This window comes from Puntigrus tetrazona, chromosome 5 (genome assembly GCF_018831695.1).
Source record: "Puntigrus tetrazona isolate hp1 chromosome 5, ASM1883169v1, whole genome shotgun sequence".
In the NCBI taxonomy this organism is placed as follows: domain Eukaryota; kingdom Metazoa; phylum Chordata; class Actinopteri; order Cypriniformes; family Cyprinidae; genus Puntigrus; species Puntigrus tetrazona.
The window spans coordinates 6,120,755-6,147,265 of NC_056703.1; the positions used below are offsets into that span (position 1 = coordinate 6,120,755).

At 38.6% G+C, this 26,511-nt stretch overlaps 1 protein-coding gene across 10 annotated transcripts in view; it reads left to right on the forward strand.

Moving 5' to 3' along the window:
* arhgef28a (Rho guanine nucleotide exchange factor (GEF) 28a) overlaps positions 1-26,511 on the forward strand; it is a 56,691-nt gene that overhangs the window by 14,960 nt on the left and 15,220 nt on the right. For 3 of the 10 annotated variants that reach the window (XM_043239165.1, XM_043239167.1, XM_043239164.1), the window contains exons 5-31: positions 3,509-3,692; positions 3,842-4,031; positions 5,431-5,491; positions 6,665-6,711; positions 6,931-6,997; positions 12,146-12,246; positions 12,940-13,229; positions 14,456-14,672; positions 15,014-15,128; positions 16,805-16,891; positions 17,464-17,506; positions 17,946-18,047; positions 18,525-18,648; positions 19,355-19,490; positions 19,711-19,766; positions 20,011-20,068; positions 20,192-20,324; positions 21,291-21,409; positions 21,530-21,670; positions 21,748-21,998; positions 23,947-24,072; positions 24,160-24,277; positions 24,381-24,632; positions 25,056-25,132; positions 25,499-25,677; positions 25,802-25,893; positions 26,294-26,476. In XM_043239165.1, coding sequence (XP_043095100.1) covers positions 3,509-3,692; positions 3,842-4,031; positions 5,431-5,491; positions 6,665-6,711; positions 6,931-6,997; positions 12,146-12,246; positions 12,940-13,229; positions 14,456-14,672; positions 15,014-15,128; positions 16,805-16,891; positions 17,464-17,506; positions 17,946-18,047; positions 18,525-18,648; positions 19,355-19,490; positions 19,711-19,766; positions 20,011-20,068; positions 20,192-20,324; positions 21,291-21,409; positions 21,530-21,670; positions 21,748-21,998; positions 23,947-24,072; positions 24,160-24,277; positions 24,381-24,632; positions 25,056-25,132; positions 25,499-25,677; positions 25,802-25,893; positions 26,294-26,476 — 3,549 coding nt within the window. Of the gene's footprint in view, positions 1-3,508; positions 3,693-3,841; positions 4,032-5,430; positions 5,492-6,471; positions 6,561-6,664; positions 6,712-6,930; positions 6,998-12,145; positions 12,247-12,939; positions 13,230-14,455; positions 14,673-15,013; positions 15,129-16,804; positions 16,892-17,463; positions 17,507-17,945; positions 18,048-18,524; positions 18,649-19,354; positions 19,491-19,710; positions 19,767-20,010; positions 20,069-20,191; positions 20,325-21,290; positions 21,410-21,529; positions 21,671-21,747; positions 21,999-23,946; positions 24,073-24,159; positions 24,278-24,380; positions 24,633-25,055; positions 25,133-25,498; positions 25,678-25,801; positions 25,894-26,293; positions 26,477-26,511 lie in introns of those variants that run through there. The other 7 variants (XM_043239166.1, XM_043239170.1, XM_043239171.1 and 4 more) reach the window with 7 other exon arrangements.

Here is a 26,511-nt window from a genome sequence, read left to right on the forward strand (position 1 = left end):
ACTGTATGAATTACATTCTGATTGCATTATCCATGTGGGTGTGTAACTAACTTTTGCTTTGGACAGGTTTAGATATATGGAGCTCTGCGCCATGTTTGTTATGGCTCGTTAGTGGAACACAGGATTAAATTCAACAGCACTTTAGTTACGACTGAGTAACTCTAAGTAATAGTGTTGTGTGTTCGCTTAGAAGCCGGGCTCATTAAAGCAAATGGTTTTAAGGTATTGGGTCAATGGTGTTTTATACATACAGTATATATGTATATTTTATGTATAATGCATATAAATTACATATAAATGTGTGTGTATTTGCACCAGCCCACGGCGCATCTGCTTGTAGCCCAGGGTTTAAAGTCCAAATCTGCGCTTAAAGTGTTACTAGTCAACTGTTCAGTAACACGTTCATGCATTTTTTCATTCATGCATGCAAAACAAAATAGGAAAAGCAAGACAGTAATAATGATAGTAATAGTTAAAACAGCTCTGTTAATACGTTATAACACTCATACATACTGTTCCAATTGGGATCTGTAATATTTTGTAATGATTTGAAAGAAAATGGCCAACAATATTTATTAACAGTTAACAATAATTTTTCTAACTTTCAACTCATTTTAAGTTAAATTGTGCTTTGCCGATAAGTAAAGGTACGTATAAGAAATGTTTAGTGTTAAGTAAATATTGTTAAATTGTTGTTTTGTAACAATTGAAAAGCTAGAGAAAACCCAGCACATTTTGGCTATAGAAATATTTACTGAAAAAACGCTGACATGTTCAATACTTATATTCCCCCCTCTGCATATAATATCTATTTTTTTATGTTTAATATGATTATTATAATTTTTTTTTCATACTTTTTGACATGAAAATTAAAAAAAGTTCGGATTTGGAAAGTTGGATTTATATCCAAATCTTTTTTTTTTTTTTTTTTTTTTTTTGCAATGGGGATTTCCATTTTGAGCAAACACTGTTGCGTCAGAGCAGGTTATCAGGAGGAGTGTTAGGAACATGCTTCTCATGTGACAGACAGCCAAGATAAACAAACAGCGATATAGACTAAAATAGGGCCCAATAATTTGACCAGTCTTTTTGGCCAGTGCACGGTTTAGAATATTGTACATTTATATGATGTATGCTTCTATAATAATAAAAATAAATAAATAAATAAAATAAAAATAAATAAATATATATATAGCAGTATTTTAATATGCTTCTACAATAATAAAAAAAAAAAAAATATATATATATATATATTGCATTATTTTAATATGGACAGTAGACTGATGTTTCAAAAATGTGAGTAAGAGAGAGAAATACAGTGCAGTGTAGTATTGGTTATGGTCTAAGTGAGAATGGATACAGTGCCTGTTTCATCATGGAACATTAACTAATTTCTTGAACAGTGAGAATGGAGAGAGATTTAAAGAATGTCTCCAGTGCACATGGGGCCCCTTACATAACACCAGCGATTGTTTGCGCTAAATTACACAGCTGAATTAGCGTTCATTTCATTGCTTTGTCCGAAGAACTCCGTGTCAGCTTTAATTAATGACAGCACTCTTTAGCAACATTCTTGCTAGTCTCAGGGAAAGTAACAGCAGTTTGTCTCGCAAGCGTCACTGCTTTAAGTGCATCAAAACAAGCTGGACATGCACTTATTGGATATGAACATGTTTATCTAATCCTTTAAACGAGTTGCATTCCAATGACAATCATTGCTGTTGGCAGTTTGCTGAGAAAAGCAGCTTTAGAAATTTCACCAACAAAAAGCATCAAGCAGCAGCGATTCTTTATCTCTCAAACAACTAACCGGTTTGGTTTCTGCAACTTCTTGCAAAATATATGTTAGTGGCTTGCTTGCAGAAAACTGAGAGCGGCGTTGTTTGACCTCGCGTTACAGGCAATTCTCTCTCAAATCAAAACAGCAGTTCGACTATCACTGTAAACATGAGCCGTTCAGTCGGTTACTGCGCGCGCGTCGTACTTTACAAACACACCAGTCCAGTTTGGAGTCCCCTCTTTAGTTTGTCTGTCAACACCCAGTAACTTGTCCTCAGTTCCACCGAACCAGGACAAAGAAAATAATCCCACACCTATTCAATGCTTTATCCACTTGATTCTTTATATCCTGATCCTCCTGAATTTCATTCATATGAACATCGAACCGATTGTTTATGATGGAAATCATTTTGAATTTGCGTCAGCTGAGTGTCGCGATTAACCTGACGAGCAGGTTTTGACAAGGTTCTACACATTAAGGCCCACGCACAAATATGGGAAACGCTAAAGACGCACTAAAGAGTGAAACAGTCACAGTTTGAAGGCCGGATTAAATTAATTATTTTTTTTCCACTTAAATCATCCAAAAGGCCGTCTGGACATATTCAGTGCTCGAGCCTCGTCTTTGACACCCCTTTATTATACACCTTATAGAGACCATGTGCAAAGTGTTTGTTCTCTACTGCATGTTTTTACGACCAGACGTGTACCACACAGAGATTAGCTGTCTGTTTGAACTCTGAGCCATCGATGCTGATGTCCACAAGGGTAGTATTTCTTTAAGGCAGCATTATAGCCGTTATCAGGCCGCTGCTTGTTTGCACAGAGCAAAAAGCACAGATGGGCTCGCTTACAAAAAAACAAAACAACATCTTGCGTGTATTTGACAACTTTTACTCTAATATGCCGAACGGGCTCCCGATTTCTTAAAATTGCGGAGATTGCATTATTATTATTTGACCGAATCTCACGGGAGCATGCAAAAGACTTTCTTTTAGAGCTAATTGAAATATATAAAGTTGTGCATAGTTTATGTATCGTATATATTCTTCAATTAGAACGGCATTTATTGATGGGGGAAAAATATGAAGGAGTTCAAAAAAGGAGATGATGTTATGCAGTGGACTACTAGGGGTGGATTTAAAGAGAACTTTGCCATGCATCACTGAAAAGTATGATGCATTCTCTACAAAATGCAGTATCACGTCTACACATAGGGGTGAGCGATATTATCTGAGAAAGAAACGCATGGAACGGTATATTAACCGCTGATGGTCATTCGCATAGTAATAAAAAAACAAAAAAACAAAAAAAGAGCAAATCTCTCACTGCTTTTCAGTAAATTACTTTAGTAAACTTAATAAGAAATCTATTTAGTTAACACAGTAAAGAGTATGCAGTGTTTTCATACATTATATTACTTTATACAATTAATTTATTATTTCCGCTGTAGTATTGTTTGTTCTATTGCTTGTAATTAGATCATTTATTTAATCACTTATTGTTTTCTTCGGGTTTTATTGAGTTTTATTTTTGTTTTTGTTTTTTAATATAGGCTAGTATTAGTTTTTTGTGACATTGACAATGTCTAAGTACATCTAAAGCAAGAATATGCCTTTTATTGCATTTGTCAGTGAAATGAAATCCAATTAAAAAAACCTCTTTTTAAGAAATATACCAGGAAAACATTTCCCAAGTCGGATTATTTATGGTTCTCTGCCTCTCTCAGATCTCCTTTCCAGGGAAACGCCTCTACATGTTGCCATACATATGGGGCTCCCCCACCTCAGTCACTTCCTCCTCCTGGAGTCTGAAGGTCAGAGGATGGTTCCCGTAGTCGACCGAGAAGGCCATAGCCCTCTCACGCTGGCTCAGAAGCACGGAGACCCGACCATCATCAGCGCTCTGACAGAGTGAGTCACTCCGTCCAGCCTGACACAATACGCTATAATTAGATTGCGTGTGAAAAAGATCCATTAATCACTGATGTGTCACCTCAGTCATTGATCCAGTGTACAGTAGAGGCTGAGGTTCTTGTGTCTCATGACTGTGCTATGATCAGTCCCTCGAGTTGCAGTGCGTGGAGGCCGGTGTGGATGTGTCAGATGTGGACGGACGGCTCTCGCCAGCTTCGTATCTGCCCCGTCACCGAAGCTGTTAGTCTGACCGCGAAGAACGGCACACAGATAGATGCACAGCACAGTATCCAGCTGTACAGGGAGAAGAGCGGAGAGACAGATGCACTCGCGAGGGTGAGTCCGCTTCGAGCACTGATTTCAAGGAAACTCTTTCTTCGTTTCCTGTCTGTTGTAGGGATAGAATGTTGGAAATCTTATTGTTCGCAAAAGGAAGGACTGAGGACTGAGGACAGACAACAAAAACAACCGAAAGGATCTATCAAATGACTATTTTTACTTGCATGCAGTGGTTATTTATAGCAGTGAGGACAGACAAAAATAACCACTTAGATGTGCCTAAACAGTCTGGTTGCAAAGATTTTCAGTGTTATTGACTGTTATTTAATCTCCGCCCACAGATTGTGGTGTAGAATTTTTTTTTTTGGCTAAGCATAACAGTAAGCTTTTCTGATTATTTTACACTTTTTGCTCTCACAAAGCTTAAAGTAAACACTACAATTTCTGTGACTGTACAGAACATGATTTTTCAGAAATGATTTTTTTTCTTGAACTCATGAGGTTCAAGGTTCAGCTGTTTAACATAGATTTATATATATATATATACACACACACACACACACATATAATGTTATTAATGTTAATGTATATATTAGATGTATGTGTGTATATGTATATATATATGTATGTATGTATGTATGTGGGTGTGTGTGTGTGTGTGTATACATATATACACACACACACACACACACACTTGTTTATGTGCTTCCTATATGTTATGGAAGAGAATCTATTTTAATGCAATAATCCTCAGAGGTGAAATACACCTCTCAGCTGTCCACCCCTCTCTTTAGTTTTCCCCATAAACCCCTAAGAGCAGGTTACAGGAGAATGATGTGTGAAACTGAGTTTTATGAGTCTATAAATGACTAAAGTCATAACTTTGGAAACTTTTATTGCAGTTTACAGTATCGTTTACAGGTATTGCTTTGAGCACCAGACTGGTATTTCTCATATAACAACCGCTGGCAGACAGAACAAGATCACTAGAGAAATTACAAGTGCTGTAAATCAAGTACCTCTGATGGTTCTTAAACTGTTTTTTTAAAGTCATTTTACGTAGTTGAATAAACAAATGTACAGTACAGGTTTTGGATTAGCTTTGAAGTCTCTTATGCTCATCAAGACTGATCAAAAAACAGTAAAAGATATGTTTTAACAATCCTTACATTTTTATATTTTGATGTATTTTAAAATGTGTTCATTTCTGACCCCCAACCTTTGAGTGTATTATATGTTCAATAAGATTTTAAATGCTTTGGAATTTCCATAACATATGTGTTATCCAGAGGAAAGCATCAATGGATAGTCAGATTAGAATTATTACAGCCGCTATGTGAATTATTCACAAACGGAAAAGGTTGATCAGGAATCTGCCTGATTACAAACAATTACTCCAGCGACGGCGAACACAACTGTGATTCTGTGTCCGACCTGACGGTTTAACACGTTACAGGTGGGGCAACCGAGTGAGCCGTCAGAAGAGAGCACACACAGATCCGATGTATGTGACGCAGGTAAGCTCATTTCTGTGCATTTCACACAGTTCAGATTGAGTTTATTATTGCTAACAAGGGTAAAAAAAAAACATCAAACAAATATTTTCAGCAGGAGTCTGAGATTTCAAATGGTTTCTGGAAATTATAGATACACGCCATGCGGTGAGAATTTGAACTCCGCAAGATCATTGCTGGCCATGATGTTCGTATTATTATTTTTCACTTTATTTTAGTCCTCCTGTTTTAGGTTTATTTTATGACTCCTTTCTATATTTTGCTCCCGCCAAGGTCTTATCACGTTTCATCCTGCTGATGTGATAAATTTTCTTCTCTTCTGGCTCTCACTTAACCTCAATCCTCCTTCTGTTATTCCACTTTCTTGTCTCTTGTTCCTTTCCCTCTTCTTGACCCCAGTTCTCCCCACACCCGACTTTCTCCCTCTCTCTCTCCCTCTCTCTCTCTCTGTCTCTCTCTCTCTGTCTGTCTCTCTCTCTTTCTCTCTCTCTCTCTCTCTCTCTGTCTCTCTCTCTCTCTCTCTCTCTCTGTCTCTCTCTCTCTCTCTCTCTCTCTCTCTCTGTCTCTCTCTCTCTCTCTCTCTGTCTCTCTCTCTCTCTCTCTCTCTCTGTCTCTCTCTCTCTCTCTCTCTCTCTCTGTCTGTCACTGTGAGTTAGGTCTGGCAGGGTTGTTAGAGTACATTGGGTGAATTTGGCTCAGTCAGGAGGACATTGTGGTAGAATGTGGGATGAGGAGTACACATACACTAATACACACACACATACACAGAGCAGTCTTTGTGAGGGACCTCCGGCTGGTTTCCCAAACATGTCCAGTATGAGGAGACACATTCCTCCTGGGTGGGCCGAGAGACAGAGACACTATATGTTTGGGAGGGGTAAGAGAGGACAAAATGAAAGAAATAATCTGCTTACGGTTCAACAAATCAAGAAAAAAACAGCATGATGTAAATGCCGTGAAGGGAGACTGCCAGCTTGTCGTGTTGACAGCAGGAGCCTCGGCAGGTTTAGCCTCGGTGACCCTGCGATCTTAATGTGCAGACACTTCCTGTCACTGCTCACCATGGTGAAAGGTATCTCGGTTTTCCAGCAGAAAGACTTGTTTGTGCTCAAGTTGGCAGTTGTCTACAAGTGGAAATCAATTTTTTGTGTCGTGTTTGTTGTTTCTGCTCCTCAGATTCGAACGGCCAACTGAGAATCGAGGATGAAGCCCTGGTGGACAGTGTGAGTGGAGATACTTTTGGGTTTTAGTGTCTCTCAGCCGATTCCTGGAATCAGAAACAGAATAATGGGTCACTTAGTCTTCTTTAGACGTGCCATATGTGCTCTTGTAGTGTTTTTCTGTTTGCTAATGGACAGATGTTCGTGCCCGTGTTCTTGTTTTGGTCTGTTTTTGTTGTTAAAAACGGTGTGTGAGTGTGTTTTTCTCATCTTGTTTGTCAGGTCTTTGAAGAACAGCTTGTTCTCTGTCTGGATGAAGAGGATGAAGATCTAAACACATTTAACTCAGGTACACATGCATACGTCCAGGGAATAATTTTATTTTAAACAAACATGTTAAGCACCACAGCTGTTTTAAACTAATATTAATCTTTAATAATCAGAAATCAGAAAGGATCGTGACTGGAGTAATGATGCTGAAAATTTAGCTCTGCCATTGCAGGAATAACTTATATTTTTAAAAATATCAAATTGCAGTTTATACTGTATTTTTGAGCAAACAAATGTAGTTTTCTTTCAAAAACATAAATAAAGATCCTACAGACCCTGAACTATTTGAACTGAAGTGTAGTTGTAATGTTAGACGTTAGCATGTTGCTAAGCTAACAACATGACACCAATAAGGATAAAAAATACATAGCATATACAGACATATTGGGTTGGTTTGTTGCAGTGCATTATGGTTCATTAGAATGCTGACTAATGCAAAAAAAATTGCTCAAAAAGCTTTAAAGACCATTTAAGATGCTGGAAATGCGATTATGGAATTGAGTATGGAAAGTCATGTTGGAATTATGATTATGCCTTTTTTTTTAATACACATTTTGTTTGGAGTGGAAAGAAATTTTAATGAGTATCTTATAATATTGAAAAGTCATACATTTTTTTTATTGGACTTAAAGTTAATTTACTTCAATGCAGTTGCATCCATTTTACACTTTAATATAAAAGGTAACACTTTTAATATAAAAGAAATACTTACAAAGTAGCAGGTACTTGCAACTGAACATTACCATCTAAATGAAATTATGCAGACCTTCTGCTCATTGTTCGGTAAATAGTTTCACGTTGTTTTAAAAAAGTGCTTTCTGGATGCACGCTCTGCTATTTCTCCTAAGGATATGCTGTAAATAGTATTTTTTTTTTTGTTTTTTTGCAAGGCGATCTCAAGGTGGAACTCTTTTCTTTTGCAGTGGTTTTGGCGCCTATAGTCAGCCACCCTCTCACACAGACATGCACATTCACAGTTTCAACTGTAAAGTGGAGGCAGGAATGTTAACAAGCTTAGATTTTTGAACTTGCACAAAAGCTGACATTTAAGATGATTCTTTAAACTTCAGCCCATCCCACCGAACGTGTTCCTCATCCTAATACAGGTGCTTTCACCGATTTCTCCCAGTTACCTTGTTCATGAAGAAAAATGATTCCCAAACAGGACAGTGTTTAGTAGGTTACTGGAGTCTTTGGGCAGATTTGGATTTTGTTTTGGTTAAACCTAGAAAATAAGACTACTATTGGTTTCAGTTGGCGGTAATCTTTAATTTTTAAAAGAAAGAAAACGTTATGCATGAGGATTGCCATATTGACTTACTTCAATTAAATTTGATCAAAAATAAACAAGTTTCTCCACACAAAATAGCAAATATCTATTTTAATTCACACTTGCATACAGTATGCAACCCATTCTCATCACTTGAGCTATAATGACCCGTCATTCCCTTACTTCTCATTTTAAAACACAAAGTCAGTCTCTCACACACAGACGGTTAGCCACTAACAAGTCTGGAGGGAGGAGAGAGCTGGGGTTGGAGCCCAGATTTCATGAGAGACTGAAACAGTCACAGTCTACAGAAAAGAGCAGGCCGACTAGAAGCAAACCCTTTTTGGAGGTCTCCGTTTAAACTGAATGGACGATTCCGCTGTCATAGATGTAATGGAATAAAAACACGGACAAAAGGATATACGAAAGAAAGGAACTAAATCAGACGGTTTTGTTTGCTCACCTATCTGTCTTTAGGAGGATTTTCTAAGGAGCAGCACCCAGAAATATATCGTTATCGTTTCACAGGACACTCACGGTACCATTTAAAAATCCTAACCTGCGAAATAAAAGACTTTTGTTGGTTTTTGAGACCGTTGGTGAACTGAATGAGTCTGCTGTTTGGATTACTGGAGCACATGTTCCCGCTGAAGGATGGATACATACACACACTGAGAGGTTCTCTAGCAGAGACTGAATGTCCACCACATGCAGAGAGTAATCCATCTCGTCTCAGGCACACACACAAACACACACCTGGCTGTAATACTGCTTTTTAAAAGTTCCTGGCTGGTGGCGGATTTTTTTTTTGATGTACGGTGTGTTGTTGCATTTTAGCAGGTTTGAGGTCAGATTCAGTTTGTGCTGTTGAATTAAATAGGGAATATTTATATAGTTCAGTTTTGTAGAATATACTTTGCGGGATTTAAGGTTGGTTTGGTGTCAGTTTGTGTCTGCGTAGGTTTAAATGTTTTTCTTTTTGGATTAGGTTTTATATATAAATGAATGTTAATATAAAGTATTATTTTATTATATACGATTGCAATAATATTACTGATGTTTTTAGTTATCGTTAGTCTTCAGCTCAGCATGACTAGCGTTTCAGCAATGTTATATTTTAAATAAAGATAACACTGCAGATTTCCTGGCAAAATGTCAGATGGAAAATTCAGACAGAACCGAGTCTTTGATTTGTACAGCTGTTTATAAATTTTAGATCATGTTCTAGATTATGTTGTGGGTCACCACTCTGGGACTGGTTTGGGAATATTATTAAAATTAATGACTGTGCATTGCAAATCAGTTTGGCCCACCCTTTTATGGTTTTTGAGGCGATACATGACGCGTTCCTGCCTGTGAGAAGTTGCATTACAAATTATGTTGCTATGCATCACGAAAAATAATTATACCAATTGATTCCGCGGGGAAATTGCTGTGTGTTATTATTTGTTTATAAAGAGTAAGAGGAGGTGTGTGTCCTTTTGCATCCCAGGACCTCATGGGGTTTTATTAGCGTGTATGGTTAATGATTCCTAAACCTTGGCTGACCTTTTGGATTCCTAGAGACACCTTCATTTGAAAATGCCTCTGTCGTGCTCTCCCAGGTCCAGTTTGAGTCCTGACTCTGCCTGCAATAAAAAAGTGGGAGTATAGAGCGTCGAGACCGAACCCACCTTCTCCGACAAGCTCTCAAACACTCGCAGACTCATCTCCTCAACGCTTATCTGAGGAATCTGCATTTTTTAGAAAGGTGTTCTCAAACTCCTACCCAACTCCTTGCTGATTTTTACTGTTATGCGTTTCACAAAACGGAGCAGTTGAGGAAAATTAAAAACATGGACTCTGACTCAGACTCTCCGTTTAACTACTCGTGGCCATCCTTCCCAAAGATGAGAATCCGGAGACGGACAACAAAAGCAGGTAACTAGAGATGGTCTGTACGAATGATGCATGCAACAAAGACGCGCAAAACAACGCATGAAGGAATCACACAAAGTCTTTGATTGTCTCATATGACTTTAGTTTGTGTGTTCTTGTCCATTGTTTCTGGTCTGTGGTGCAGGGCAGCTTTAAAGGCTTAATTCAGCAATGAGTCAGAGCTCAAGTAGCCGGTTTTGGTTCTGTACAATGCCAGGCTTGCAATGAGATGTTATTCTGCTGGTATTGTTTTTTTTCAATTCTCACCTCAAAAATGTGTATGGTCATCTTGACCGAAAATGTTGAACTTAGAGGAATAAATGGGAAAAACTGCATGCCATGGGTCAAATGAAGTAAGTCATCATTAATCATTTGAAAGCCGAGCTGCATTATCCAGTTATTGTGTTAGTATTGCAAATGCTTTAGATCTACTTTTGAGCTGATGGGGATTCACATGAGCCCAGATGTGTGATTCACAGAGTATCTGAATGAATAAAGTCTGTGTGTGTGTGCGTGTGTTTACCAAGTTTATGTCAGTATCTGGTTTTTCCGTTATTGTTGGAAGGCCTTCACATGCCTCTTTCATTACGGGGTGCCCCGGCAAGTTATTAGAATCTCACTTTCACTTAAACATACTCATCTTTACCGAGACACACACAACTGATTATATACCGATATACACAACTCTTCTCTTGAAAATGTAATATCGGTTTATTTGTGCTTGTTTGACAGTATCGGTGGAAGTTTTTGTCATGCGAATGGATAGGTACATGTGTAAGTTTGTGTTTCTGAACAGAGCTGTAAAGGCCATTACAAGTGTGTGTGTGTGTGTGTGTGTGTGTGTGTGTGTGTGAGAGAGAGAGAGAAAGAATGTCTGTTTTTTCTATTTTCTTTACACACTGTACCTCTTTGACTGCATTGGGACCACAAATTTTGTGTGTGTGCGCGCCCAGAAGATAATTTATTATTCAGAGGTTTCTTCATAGTTTAGGATGTATTAATGGAGTTCTCTGATATTTCAGTTAGTATATTGTTTTCTTTCTCATTTCCAAGCTGCTTGGAAATTAAAGATGCAAAAGTGAGAAGATAAAAGCGTCTTCTAATGGTATGCATGTAAATGTAGGTACTGCGTGAGAATAAATACACGCTGTGTATAATTCAAAACTCATTCATGAGGGGTCGGTGAGATTTATGTTTTCGAAAAAAGGTCACTTCCCTTTATCAAGCCTGCATTTGTTTTAATTAAAAATACATATTAAACAATAATACTGTGAAACATTTAATTTTAAAATCACGTTTTTCTGTTTTCTATTTTTCAGCATTATTACTCTAGTCTTCAGTGTCACATTATACTTCAGAAATTGTTCCAATATGCTGATTTGGAGCTCAAGAAATGGTTCTAAAAAGTTCAGATGATCGGAAATCAAATTTTTTTATGATGTTATACATTCCTTTACTGTCTTTTTTGATAAATTCGTCCTCGCTGAATAGGGACAGCAGATGAAATTTAGCTTTGTAGCTAATTCTGGGGCATTATTTGACTGTATATTGTCTAAATACAGATTTTTATTTATTTATAGTATTTATTGTTTTTAAATATTTGATGGATTTCACTAAATTATAAATGCAGAAACGTATAGAGTTAACTGTGCGAAAGGAAAGCAAGAGCCTTCCTGAAAACGAAACAAAAAAAAAATGTAACGGCCATAAAGAGACCGTGCTGTTGTGCTATTTTCTTTTTTTTACTGGTTTCGTCTGCCATCTTGGCATTCAGAGATTGTCAGAACGCTTACACACACACACACACACACACACACACATTTTCCAAACGGAACACAGGCAGCAGCCTTTAAAGTGAAAGCCGATATTCACATCATTGTTTTCTTTATCTAACCTTTACTGTAAATATCACTGACACTGCATTTCCTTCCAGTTGTATTGACACACACATCAGTTTGACAGCGTGTTTTGTTTTGACAGAGAAGCTGTGCTCCTCTCCTGGCTCCTGCACTCCATTTCACCTTCATTCCTCAGACGCCGCTGCCGTCAGGCTCACAGCCATGCTCAGAGGCTCCGCTAAGGTCAGACGCCACACATATCGCTGCTCCTACAAATCAGCTCGCTCAGTATGCCAGATCTGCAGACACTCAGCTGTAACGTTTTTCATCCAAATCCCATCTCCTCCCTTCATTTACTGCCTTTATCCTGTGATTGATCTCTCTGAAAGTCTTAGGGAAAGTCTTTATTTGATCTCGGAACGTTGTAGCCTGAATCTTAAACCACAACTCTTCTACTGCCACAAAAGCCTTTTAGTTCGACGTTATTAAAGACATGCCGCTATGGTTTATGGGACATCAGGCTTCGTGTGTAAATTCTTAGAGCCCTGTGGCAAAAGAAGCGTTTTAATTGAGTCTGACTATATTAAAGGGACAGCTCACCCAAAAATAAAAATTCTGTCATCATTCGCTTGCCCTCATGTCCTTCCAAACCAGCATGATTTTATTTCTTCCCGTTTAACACGGAAGACGATATTTTGAAAAATGTGCAATTTAAGTCAGCGCAGGGGACTTTTAATGTTTTGGACCCCATTGACTTTCACTATATGGACATAGTAAGTTGTACAGTTTTTAATCAGTGCCACAAGGTTAAAAAAAATAATAAATTGTGTGAGCTAACTCTGTTAAATCGTTATGCAACTTGTTAGGTAATACTGCTTTTGCTTATGTATGTATACAGCGTGTACAAATATTTCTCTGTATTTTCTTCTGATGTAGGACAATGACCTCAATATGAAGTACGCTGTTTCAGGCGTCACGGAGGACAGCTCTGGGACAGATAGCGGTGTGTGGCGAATGTCAGATACAGGGGTCTTGTCACCAGGGACTGTAGATATGCCTCCAGCTGTTAAAGATCATGAAGTGCAGAGAGTACGGCAACACGCTTCTCATTCTTTCTCTCCCACCTCTCCTGCGGGACTGATGCTGGATAGACTCCTGCGTGCCACACGACCTGCTGAGTTGGCATATAACAGCTCTAGCTCACCTACAGAGTCATGTGACCTAAGGTAAGTATGCTAACCTTTGATGTTTTGTTGCGACACTCATTTAATTTCAACACTGTTCGCTTTATACGCTACCGTTTAAAAGTTTGGGGTGAAATATATTATGCTTACCGAGGCTGCGCGTATTTATGGAAACAAACTCGCTTTTCGCAGTTATTTTCTCAGTTGTGAGTTATATCAGTCTTTTTTCCGTTCAAATGTTTTAAAGTCAGAATTCTGAGATATAGAATTATTATAGAGCTATATTCTGACTTTATATCATGCAATTGTGATTTTTTTTCTTTATATCTCGCAATTCTGAGAAAAAAGAAGTTGCAATAACTTATTTATTTTTGATCATTAATACAGAAAAATGCATTACTCTTCAAAACATATTAAATTGCTTAATTCCAGCAGCCGTTACTCCAGTCTTAAGTATCAGTGATCTTTCAGAAATCATTGTAATATGCTGATTTGATGCTCAAGAAACATTTCTTATCATTAGCAATATTGAAAACGGTTGTGCTGCGTAATGTTTTTGCGGAAATTTTTCATGATGCTTTTGAATGTTGAAATGCTAATTTTTGTAGCTTTATAAATGTCTTTAATGACACTTCTGATGAAGTTAAATGGACCCTTGCTGAAAAACCCTTGCTGTTTTTGAATATCTTTCCAACAGAATTACCAGCCCCAGACTTTTGAATAGTAGTTTCTGTAGTAGCCACATCAAGCACATGCCAACATGGATAGACGGCATGACATGAGAAAATAATTCATACATTAAATGCAGTTTCATTTACATGTAGAATAAACATGGTTTGTGCCGACCACATTTGTTTTTGTGTAGTGAATTCTTGTCTGCCGAGAGCATGGACCCATCAGTCTGATGCATTTCACTGTTTGGAAAACATTTTAAGGACATTTTGTTTACCTGGGTGCAATAACACCACTTTTTTTCTAATGCGAAAACGTGTGAAGCAGTGTGAAACCAGACACACAAACAAGAAACGAACCCAAGTTACCTGGCCCTCTTTGCTGGATGCATTTGCCTTGTAAAGCAGGAATGCAGTTGTTATGCAAAAGCCCAGAATCGATTCGAAAAATGTTTCCGTGATTTAGAAACGTTCGCCTCTTTGTGGGATTTCAGCGTAGTTGGAGGAGCGTTTGTGGCACGAACGCGAAATGTATGAATTATTTACAAAGCGTAAGTGATGCTCGTCTTACTCACAGTGGTTGTTGAGAATTTTTAGAAGTCCAATCCTCTCTCTAAGCCCGAGTTTGGTGGCCTTGGAAATGGACAGCGAGGAGGATGATGATGATGACATTTTAATGAAGAAGCCCCTTCCCCAGCTGCATCCTGAGCTCAAAAACAGCGCAGATGATCGGATTCTGTTTAGGCCCGCCCCTGATCTTACCTGCACGCGTTCTCACTCCGCCTCCTCCGCCTGTAACCCCACCCCTGCAAAGGTACCGCGCTTATTTCCACCGTTTCCGAGGCAAACTACCCTGTTGAACAAAGCCGCATATGCTTGGCACGGCAGCTGGTTTTAGCGGGTTTAAGCTAGTTATAACTGGTTACAACTAGCTTCTTCTCAGCTCAGAAGCAGTTTAAACCAGTTCATAAGGGCCAGCTTAAACCGGCTTAAATGCTTCCGAACAGATCTAACCGGCATAAGCTGACTTTTTCAACAGTGTATGCACAAATACAAACTACACTACTACATATACTACACATGATGATCATTGCTTCATTTTTGAGCTCTGTGAGATGAAAACCGAGTAAAAATGTTCATTATTTCTTTTTTCAGGATATTGAGCAGGGCATCCGTCTTCGTTCATATTCCTACACCTCCCCCAAAATCAGCCTGCTGCCTCCACGATTCAGTAGGGACGCCCACCCTCCACCCACCGACCTCAACCAGGGTCAGACCCTCTTACCTTTCACTGTCCACCTCTCACTTTACTTCCATTATCTCCCAAACGATGCGTGCTTTTGCCAAGGTTAGCATTTCCCCGGTAGATGACACAAGGTCAGAATGGATGGTAGATTGTACATACAGGTTATAATAATATTAGATAATCAGAAGGCATAAACAAGTCCAGTTATATTCTGAGATCACATATTTTCTTTCTGAAAACATCATCTGTTTTTTTTGTCATTCCTGAGAGTGACTGAGCATAGTAATAACATCTCTTGTATTTCCTGTCTAGTCTGTTTTAAGCATGATGAGCTTTTAAGGGATGACAGGATTTGTTACGCACTGAAAACTGACTGCTTTCTTTGATGTGTATTTTTATATAGCCAGATCTAAACTTTTATTTATTTATGACTTTTCGACACTGTAAGTGTAAGCGGTGCAAATTTATGTCAGCCGCTACCACTCACAATGTGCAGTAAATCAAAATCCAGATCATTCCCCAATAATGATGTTTTTGATGTTTGTAATGTCTTTTTTAGTGTAAAAGCAGAATTATGCAATATATATATCTATATATATATATATATATATATATATATATGCGCAGTGTGAAACAGACTTAGTTTCTTACTGTGTCCTGTATACTAAGCTCAGATGTACAGTATTTAGCTCTTGATATCCTTTTTATCAGTTGTTTTTATCTCTTTAAAAATGTGAAATTAAGTTTAGCCTGTGCCCCATCAGATTTTTTTTAGCCAAGTGGATTTTGAATGCACCTTCCAAAAGACAAAAAAATAGCTGAATATATATATATTCATTCCCAGACATGTCCTCTTTTTGGACCAAAATACCACCCAGTTGGGATTTCTAAATTGCCTGAAATGTCCGGGATTCGGCTCTTGCTTTCTACAGTCACCATTCATCGTGTGCGTTTGCCCTGCCAGGGACTTCTTAATTTCTGACCATTACCGCCTGCTCACACGAACATGATGGGATGAATGATTATGTCGTAATCCATTCCTGTTTTTTGATGTCATTTGGTAGCGTCATCAAGCCAGATCTCTTTCATTCATCTAAGCCTCTTTAGTAGATTTTTTTTTTAATGTTTATAAGACAATTCTGATCGTATTCCTTGCTGGTTCTATAGTCTGTAGAGTAACTCATGAACACCAACATAATAGCTTTTAAACCTGATCATGAGTTGAACTTTACACTTGATTACTAACAAAACTTTAGTGAACAGACACATTACTAACAAATATACTCAAAACCATGTAGCTGAGGTTTTGAGCATCTTCCCTGCTGGAAACACCAATTAAAGACCGTAATTGAGTTTTTACTACTTCTGAAGCTTGTAAACCATCATGGATCAGTAATCCATCTTCTGCATGCAGGTAATGACTAGCTATCCGCATAAAATAAGCTGCCCGCTTAAGTTGGATTTTCTAGCAGGGACAGGCATGTTTGAATGTTTGGTTTTGTGACACAGCCATAATGTGCTGCTGCTTGATGATCCACACGTCATTAATAGAGGACCCGATCGTCATATGACCTGTTTTTGGCTCTATCTGCTATAACATTTCATCATTTACACAAATCCTTCTATTCGAGACCAGCACAGTATGTTTGTGTAGAGTAGTGGCTGGCTGTAGTGAGTGTCATGTCCGCTGTGTCCTGTAGATGGCGCCCTCTCCAGCAGCAGTGGCAGCAGGTCTCTCCTACAGGCACTGTCTCTGTCTAAATCTCTGTCTCTGCTCAACCCTGTTAGTAAGTACGGCCATGCCTGCTCGCCTGCTCGCCCGCCTCTTACGCCGCACACTACTAACAACACAAAGCAACACTTCTGCTGCTGAAAGCACTCTGTGTTAATGTGCGAGAAAGTGATTTTTTTTATAATTGAATTGCCTTTTATTTTATATTTTTAATATTTGCTGTGCTCCTTTGGTTTTTTTCATTTATTGCTTCACATTTAGTGCTATTTTGGCACTCAAGTTTGTATTTTTCATTTAATATTTTCATTTTATTTTATTTAAATTTAAAAGTTTTTTTAATAGTTTGTTAAACTCTTCGGTTGCAAATCTTCGTGGCTTTGCTTGCTGGTTGTGGAAGCATAATTGCACGGCGTCCGCCTTCACCCTCAAGGGGTTTCATCATTATTTGATAAGATGTTGCTGGAAAGGAAGGATGCTGTCATCAGACTGTAGTTGAATATGTTTATAAAAGCCGTAAGGAAACCTATTGTGAATTCTCAAAGACGTTTCTTTATCAGTGTTTCGAAAGCCATCAAAAAAGCGGTCTTGACAGAAGCAATCTAAATGACAAAACTCTCTTCTCCACAGAACACCGTGCCTGCAGCACATCAGAGCAGCCTCAAGAAAAAAGGTAATGCAGACCTCTTACGACCTGTCATCTCCAGTATTATGTATTAACCATAGAATAAATCTGCGTTGAGAGCAATTCTAATGGACGGCGGGTGAAAAGAAAGCTTTTTCAGAATGAATGCTGTTGGATGGTGTTCTTTTTGTTTAATTATCAACAATAGTAATGTAAATGGACACAGATATGCATGCGGTAATTGGTGACTGAGATACAGTATGTCGTATTGCATCTCATATATCATCAACATAGGTATCTGTCAACACATTTGCCTGCAGTATGTTTTTTCTTAATATTTTTTTACAGCAAAGCACAATGGCGCCCTCCAGAGACCGTCTGTGTGCATGTGGAGCGTGCATAGATTACATTGTAAATATATGTGTATCTGTTGTGTGTGTGAACGCTCAGTTCATACACTGTACTGTGCTGTACTGTACCTCTGTAGGGAGTTAAGGTTTCGTAGACGTGCTCAGTCGGCCGACGATGAGACCAGCGCAGAGCTGGCCAACTCCCTCCAGCACCTCACGCTCTCCGAATTCCTCAAAGAGTATGTCAATGCAAAGCCCTAGTAGCCCCAAAACACCAACAACACCCCTGGCATGATCGTCTTAATAACCTAACCAGAATGCACTGTCACCCACGGGCATGAAATCAGTTCTAATGCTTCTTAACGTTTGTGAGTTAGCTCCAAAAGATGGTTTCACGTCACTAAAATATGTAATAACACTGTTTGTGAACCTAACCCTAACCCTAACTCTCCTCCCACCAAGCAAAGATTTCTAATCGGGTATGTGTGAAATGCTGAGAATGTCCACACTGCTCAGGTGGTATGTTCGAGTTATTACACAGAGGCTCATGACTAATTATTATTTATCCTGTCTCCAGGAAAAAAGAATGCATGACTTAACCCGAAATGCATAAAAAAAAAAAAAAAAAAAAAAAAAAAGTAAAAGCTGTGTTGTTTTCAAACGCTCATTGGGTTCGTGATTGTGATTTTTGACATGCGTTGGCTCTTGTTTTTCAGGATTGAGGAAGAGGAATGGGACAAATATATCATCCCTTCCAAAACAGAGTCAGAAAAATACAAAGTCAGCCGCACATTCAGCTTTATAAAGAGCCGAATGTACAGCACTCGCAACAAGAGCAAGGTAAACATACATGTATGCTGTGTATATGCTTTTCAAAACGAATGGGTGAGGAAGATAATACTTTTAATTGGAAAGGATGCATCACATTGGTTTAAAGGGGTCATATGATGCTGTTGACATGCTTTAATGTTCAAAAAACACATTTAAAAATACTGTACATTATTGTAGTTCCTTTATGCCCCGCGTCTCTCAAACGCGTCGTTTTCAGCATCGATGATAATAAGAAACGTTACTTGACATTAAAAAAAACATTTTAAAATACAATATTTATTTTGAAAAAGTAATATTATTTTACAATATTACATATGAGTAATATGTAAACAGTCTTAAACAAAAAGATACGTTATATATATATTACTTTATTACTTTATACATTTTTTTTTCTTTCTTTTTTAACTGAACTATTTCGTCCCGATTTTTGCACAAAATATAATTTAATAGCCATTCAGGGTGGATGAAAAAGAGATTTGTGCGAAGACTGATTGTTAGACCCAAAAACAACCAGAGGTGTCTCTTAATCATTAAACCTTCTTTTGGCTGTAACTGTTTTACCAGCAGCAAACTCTCCCATGGCCTTTTTTTGCCACACAAGCATGTCGCACTTGGACTAACCTAACAAGCAGAAAACATGTAGTGATCAAAATGTGGTTGGCAGCCGGTGATATAGACTGTCAGTAATATGATGGCTTTCCCTTGGTTCTTTAAGGGGAAAGGAAAAGAGAGAGAGACCAAAGAGAAGCAGGTCAACGGACACCAGTTCACAGCGGGATCTGTCCTGGGGTCAACGCTCTGTGAGATCTGCGGCAAGCCAGCTTCAGGGAAAGAGGTCCTCCACTGCACACGTGAGTTCATTTAATTGGAAACAAACATCTTAAATAATAAAACCTGAAAGTTTTCATTCTCAAAGATCTACTGCGTTTCTCGTAATGTAGAGCTATTATCTATTTTTGCTATTTTAAAAAAAATGGTATGGTCCTGGAAGTCTGCCAGGTGTAATATTGTGTTCTTCTTTATTATATATTTATGTTGTTTCTTCTGATTTCTGTTTCTCTCGACTCCTAGACTGTGCAGTGAGTGTCCATAAGGGCTGTAAAGATTCTTCTACGCCATGCCTGAAGGTGGACTTGTCTTGCATTTACACGTTTTCTTTTTTTTTTTTTTTCTCTTGAACTACATCTAAGTCTGATAGATTGCTATGTTTAATATTTAAACCTGAATGTTTAACCAATGTTTGGTTGGACACAAAGTACCGAAGCTCTGTGATGAGCCCCATTGTCACAAAACAGAAAACTGGTATTCAGTGTAACAAATGAGGAAGTAATGTTAAGTTAAAAAAACACATTTAATAATACTCTTTTACAGAAACCCCAAGATAAATATTCTGTGACAGTAAAAAGCAGGACAGCCTCCCTCCCTCAGAGTGAGTTTTACCAGCTTTATACACGAGGGAAAATATAACTCCCTTCTTATTATTGAGTTTTTTTTGTAGACCGTTACCCATGTGTCTTAGTGTTGCTCTCACCTTTTTTTCTGTACGTTTTAGATTTTATAGTGCGTGAAAGTTCCTCCTCGTCCTCTCAGATCCCCGCCTCCGCCTCACTTCCTGTGATGACATCACGAGACTCTACTCCTCTTCCTTGCTCACTGTCTAAAAGTGTGCCTTCGGTCACAGAAAGGTCCGAAACTCTTATTGTGTTTTAATATTCAACCAAAAATATCAAGATAAATGAATTGTAAATGGTAGTGGCCCATAAGCTATCATGTGCTCCATTTCAAACATCCTATAAATCCACTCTGCATATGATTTTCTTTTTATGATGCTGTTATGATTTTTGGTGTTTAAAGCAATATAAATTAAAAGGTGCATTTTGTCCAAAATGGATAGCTGCTTATTTATTTTTTTGCTTCAGACATAAAATGGAATTGTTTTCTTGTCTTAAAGGGATCATTTACCCTAAAATTAGATGTTTATCTTCTTACCCCCAGGGCATCCAAGATGTAGGTGACTTTGTTTCAGCCGTAGAACAAAAACTAAGATTTTTAACTCAAACCATTGCAGTCTGTCAGTCATGTAATGCCAGTCAATGGGCACACAGTCTTTGAAAATAAAAATAAAGCATGCACAGACAAACTAAAACCAATAGTGATGATAGAGTGATGTCCTGAGACACAAAACGATCAGTTTGTGCATGAATCTGATGTATCATCACGAGCCGCAGCATCATGGAAAATGAAAGCCTGATGGAAAATTAAGGGACAGGCTCAATGATATCACGTACCGCCTGTAGAAAATAGTCCCCAGCTTATGAGACACGATCCTTGTACAAGCAAGAGGGTCTGACTGTTTTCAGGTGCTGCGTGATAGTCCTTGATTATTACGCTGGAATGAGAGAATAATTTCCAGTTATATCAGCCTAGAAACCCGCAGTTTTAAATTGAAAACAAAAAACTCTTTGGTCATTTTAAAATGAGATATTTCTGGTCTAATCAGATTCAATAATCTATGAATAATTAATTAAAAGTGGAGAATCAGCCTATTTTCAAATAAAGTGGAATGTTCCTTTAACTATTTGAGTTAAAGGAACTCAGAGTTTGTGTTTGTTGAGTGTTAAAGTTCTAAATGTCTTCTTTTTCCCCGCCAGGCTTAGTTGTAGCCCAGAAGCAGATAGCGAGGCCCCCCCCTGGAGGAACCACATCCAACCAGAGGAGGTCCTCCAAACCATGGAGTCCTCAACATCCACTGATTCCTCCCTTATAGAAGGTAAAACAGCTGGACATTGGATTACCAGTGAGAAAATTACCAGTGAGATACCTGGTTTTTCTGCTCATAAATACATAAAACACAATAATTAACTCTCTGGTTTGTCCCGCATTTCCATAGACTCTGTAGATTGCCCCCTACAGAATGAGCTGGTAATGAATGCCGTGGATTTGGAGGCAGAGTCATGGAGCCTAGCGGTGGAGCCCCAGTTCTGCAAGATGCAAGAAAAACGCATCATCAAGAGACAGGATGTCATTTACGGTCAGCTAAAATTCACTACAAATATTTATTTCGAATAAGTTCTGTACATCATTTGATGTCGTATTTGTCTTTGCCAGAGCTCATGCAGACCGAGCTCCACCACGTTCAGACGCTCATGATAATGGCGGAGGTCTTCAGGCGGGGAATGCGGGAGGAAGTCGGGCTGGATGTGGACACTATCGGTCGGATTTTCCCTTGCTTAGATGAACTGCTTCTTCTCCATCGTGACTTCCTCTCATCGATGAGGGAACGTCGGCAAAGCTGCGTTCAGTCCAGCAGCAGCAAGAACTACCTCATCCACCGTGTGGGTGACATTTTTCTGCAGCAGGTACACAATTCATTATTCAGATTCAGTGTCCTGATCAATTTAATTGTAACACTTTACAATAAGTTTGCATTAGTTAAAAGAATAGTTCTGTCAAACACACAGGAAGGTATTTTAAAACGAGTTTGTAAACAGGCTGTTTTGGTCAGCATTGATTTCCATAGTAGGAAGATAAAATACTATAGAGGTCAGTGCTGACCCAGAACAGCCTGGTTACAAATTTTCTTCAAAGAAATGCATACAGGTTCGGAAATGATCACAGAATTTAAATATTTGGGTCAAATATAATTTTAGTTAATGCATTTACTAGTGTAAAGGCAAGACTCTGACAAGCGTTGTAGATCCTAGTGCACATCGTGGTCAAACAGGCAAGGTCCGAATACCAGCAAACAGGAATATCCAAGAGCGAGAGAGAATCAGAATCTAGTAAACAAGCAATGGTCAGGGCAGACAGCGAAACATTCAAAAATGTTAATATTTTTAGAGCTTTGGTGTTGCCGACTTTGCAATTAAGAGTTGGTACTTAATCATTTGGTACAATGCACTTATTGTGTACATACATGTTTTTACATTGTACCTTTGTATATATTTTTAAAAATACTTATATGTAATTACATCTGTAATGAATTTCTGTAATTACATTTAAAGTTACACCGTTGACCCTTCCCTTACACCTTAATCCACCCTTTAACCTACCCATACAACCAAACCTGTCCCTAACCTTACCCGTATCCCGCCTCGATAGCACAAGTACAAAATAAGGATATTTTACAGATTTTTTTTTAAAATATAAGTACACTTAAGGCTACTTATTATAAAGTGTAATCACTTTTACTAATGTTCGTGTTTGTCAAATTACTGGCATTATTTAAAGCCCCCGAAAGCATGTCTTAAACTATATTATGCTCGAAATGGCTGCATTTATTGTTGCTAGGCCTCTGGTTGTTTTCTGCGTACTGCAGCTTCTTTATTTTTATTTGCTACTACATTAATTTGGTCAATATGTAAATGAGATGTAAATTTCCTCTCCCATCTGCGCTTTTTTAGAGTTGTGAGTTGCCCTGTTTTGTCAAACTGACCCAGTATACTTTAGAATAGCGGTGGCGAACGTCGCTCCTGAAGAGTTTTGCTTCAAACACTAATCAAGCACCCCTGAACTAGCTAATCAAGGTCTGAAGGGTTACCAGAAAAATACAGGCAGGTGAGTTTTGGTGAGCGATAAGTACGATAAGTTCCCAATCAGAATTGAGGGATATTTTTCATGAAATATATGTTTTAGGTTTATGATCAGACTTCTACACCCTTGTTAATCAGCTATCATTTCCTACTGATTTTAGGAATAAGTTATGGGAAGGGTTAGGTTTAGGGGGAAGGCATTGAGATTAGTCTTTGTTTTTGGACAGTAATTTTGATCCAGGATGATTAAAAGATGTTGATCCATGATCATGTCTTGCATGGAAAAATAACGGCTACCATGAGTTTTAATAAGAGTTGGAGCTCGCTCTGCGGCACCTGAGTTAGTCACCCCTGCTTTAGAATTTAGAAATGTTTTTAATGTGAACAAGTGAAACCTAATTGCAAGGTGTTACCATTTAAGTAGTTGTTATGTCATTACCATGACCAAGCAGTTTGACTTATTTGGAAAGTTCATGAGAAAAGCTACAATACCCATTTCATGAATGAATCATTCTTTTGAGTCAAATATTTTTCAATGAATCAGTCGAGACTGTTCATAAAACAATTCCGGATAGCCTTTCCAAAACAGTGACGTAAAAGACTGCTTAACTACCAAAGCGCGAAGCATCGTAGAAGAAATTGACTTGCATGGCATGACATTATGCCAGCCATCACAGCTCAAGAGCTGTAGCTTCAACCACACCTGATCTTGGTATCGGTATTACGTACATATATAGTACAGTGCATCATAGGTGTGTGTCTGTGTTTATTCTAGTTTTCCCAGGAGAATGCAGAGAAGATGAAGCAGTTGTATGGCGAGTTTTGCAGCCGTCACACAGAAGCGGTCAGCTACTTCAAAGAGCTTCAGCAGCAGAATAAGAGATTTCAGCTCTTTATCAAAGTGAGAGCCAAATCACACAATGACCGAATCAGTGGCTCTTTAATGCAGCACTGCATTTCAGCTAATCTGATCTTTTTGGTTCCACAGCAACAGAGTAGCAACTCGCTGGTAAAGAGGCGAGAAATCCCAGAATGCATTTTATTAGTGACGCAGCGAATTACAAAGTATCCCGTCCTCCTGGAGAGAATACTGCATTATACAGAGGGTATTTTTCATCACCCACAGCACTTCCCTTTATGCGCGCAAAATCACATCCAAACCCTGACACGTGCATTCGTTTAGACTGTTTTTCTGATTCTTTGTTTCAGAGGGCACAGAAGAGCATGCTGACCTGTCTCGTGCGCTAGTCCTGATCCGAGAGCTGATCTCCGCTGTGGACCAGAGCGTGAGTCAGTACGAGCAGAACCAGAAGCTGAGTGAGGTCCTGGGTCGCATGGAGAACAAGTGCTCGACTAAACTCAAGAGCGGTTACACCTTCCGCAAGCAGGACATCACCAGTGGCAGGGCTCTGCTGCACCAGGGTCCACTGCTCTGGAAGACGGCCACAGGAAGACTTAAAGGTGAGGTGTATTTAAAGGTGTCCTCCTTATAGTGTAATTATGCATTTAACTAATGAGTAATATTACTTAACTACATGTACTTACTGTATGGTTAGGATTTGGCTTAGAGTTACTTGCATATAGCGATGCATAATTTATTGTTATTATAATAGTAAGTACACGCCTGCGTCACAATGTGCATACTATCCATGCTAAATTTTATGTTTAAATTTTCAATACAATTTAGGGCAGATATGGTGGATGGTTAGCGCATTGGGACGCAGGGCATGTAACGGGTGACAAGGACACCTTAAAATAAAATGTTACCGAATTGTCTGAATATATTACATAGTAGTTAATAGAAAGAAATAGAAAGAGGTGCTTTATTTAGCTCAGTAGATGCAAGGTCTGGGTAAATGATTTGATTGTTCTGTTCATCCACAGATGTCCTGGCATTTTTGCTGTCTGATTCATTGGTGTTCCTTCAGGAGAAAGATCAGAAATACATCTTTGCTGCTGTGGTTGGTTTTTTGGATTACTATGCATTTTCATCTTCATAAAGCATACGTTACAGTGCAAAAGCTTGGGTCAATACGGTTTTTAAAATTCTTATATACTCATCACAGCTACATTTATTTGATTTAAAATAACAGTGTTCTATTTTAGTGTGCGTATTTAACAGCCATTTAGTGTCACATGGTCCTTCAGAAATCCTTCTAATATCCTGATTTATTCAAGAACCATTTCTTAGTGCTATCAATGTTGAAATCAGTTGTGCTTCAAAATGTTTTTTAGAAAACATAAATTGAATAATAGTTTGTTTTGTGTAAATGATATGTTTGATGTAGCTGTGGATAATTTACGTTGTCTGTCTTACTGTTTCCCAGGACCAGAAGCCTCCGGTGATCTCGCTCCAGAAGCTGATCGTGCGTGAGGTGGCCAATGAGGAGAGAGGCATGTTTCTGATCAGCGCGTCTTCAGCTGGGCCTGAGATGTATGAGGTGCACGCAGCCTCTAAAGATGAACGCAATGCTTGGATGAGACTCATCAGAGAGGCTGTGGAGAGGTGTGTGGTGAATGATGACAAGTGGAACATGCCATACTTGATTCTTATCTACAGGAGCAGCAGTGATGAAAACAAATGTGTGTGTGTGTGTGTGTGTACTAAAAATTCACTTTGTTTTGCTAAGTTGCCCTGAAGAGGAGGATGAAACTACAAGTGAGTCAGAAGAGGAAAGAAGAGTCACGGAAGCAAAGGTCCAAAAGATCCACAGGCTACAAGGTACAAACAAACAGATGAACCTGCTGAACCAAAGTTTTGTAGTTAATATAATAGCTGTGATTTATATATAATTTATAATATCTAGAGACATCTATCCATTTGCACACTGTTCATCTTTCATCTGCGGTGCAGTCCATTACTGTGGACATGCAGTGAAATCACACCGATAAAGTGATTTCCTAACCTTTACTAAAATATATTTAAAGAGCTCTTATAGCATGAAGTGGACTTGTCAATGCAAGCACTGACAGGATGATCAATTGCTAGTGAAATATCTAAGAATTTAATGAAATAAGATGTGCATGTCGCTATTATCATTTCATTAGCACGCTCAATTAATTAGTGGTCAATTAGCGGTATAGTTTCTTAGAACATGACAACCGACCTCTTTCTTTCACAGAGTCTTTGTGTGGCCACGATCACCTCATCTGTGCCAATCTGGAGGAGAAGCTACACATCTATGCCGAGCTTTCAGTCATGGCAGGACGACGTGAGACAGGTCCAGAGCCCAGACTGCTGGTACGGCCCAGCACCGAAGACATCCCTCAGGCCGGAGTATTGCTCAGTGCTGCTCTTAAAGAGGGTGAGAGTCCACTAATAGTAATAGCTGGTCTAGTA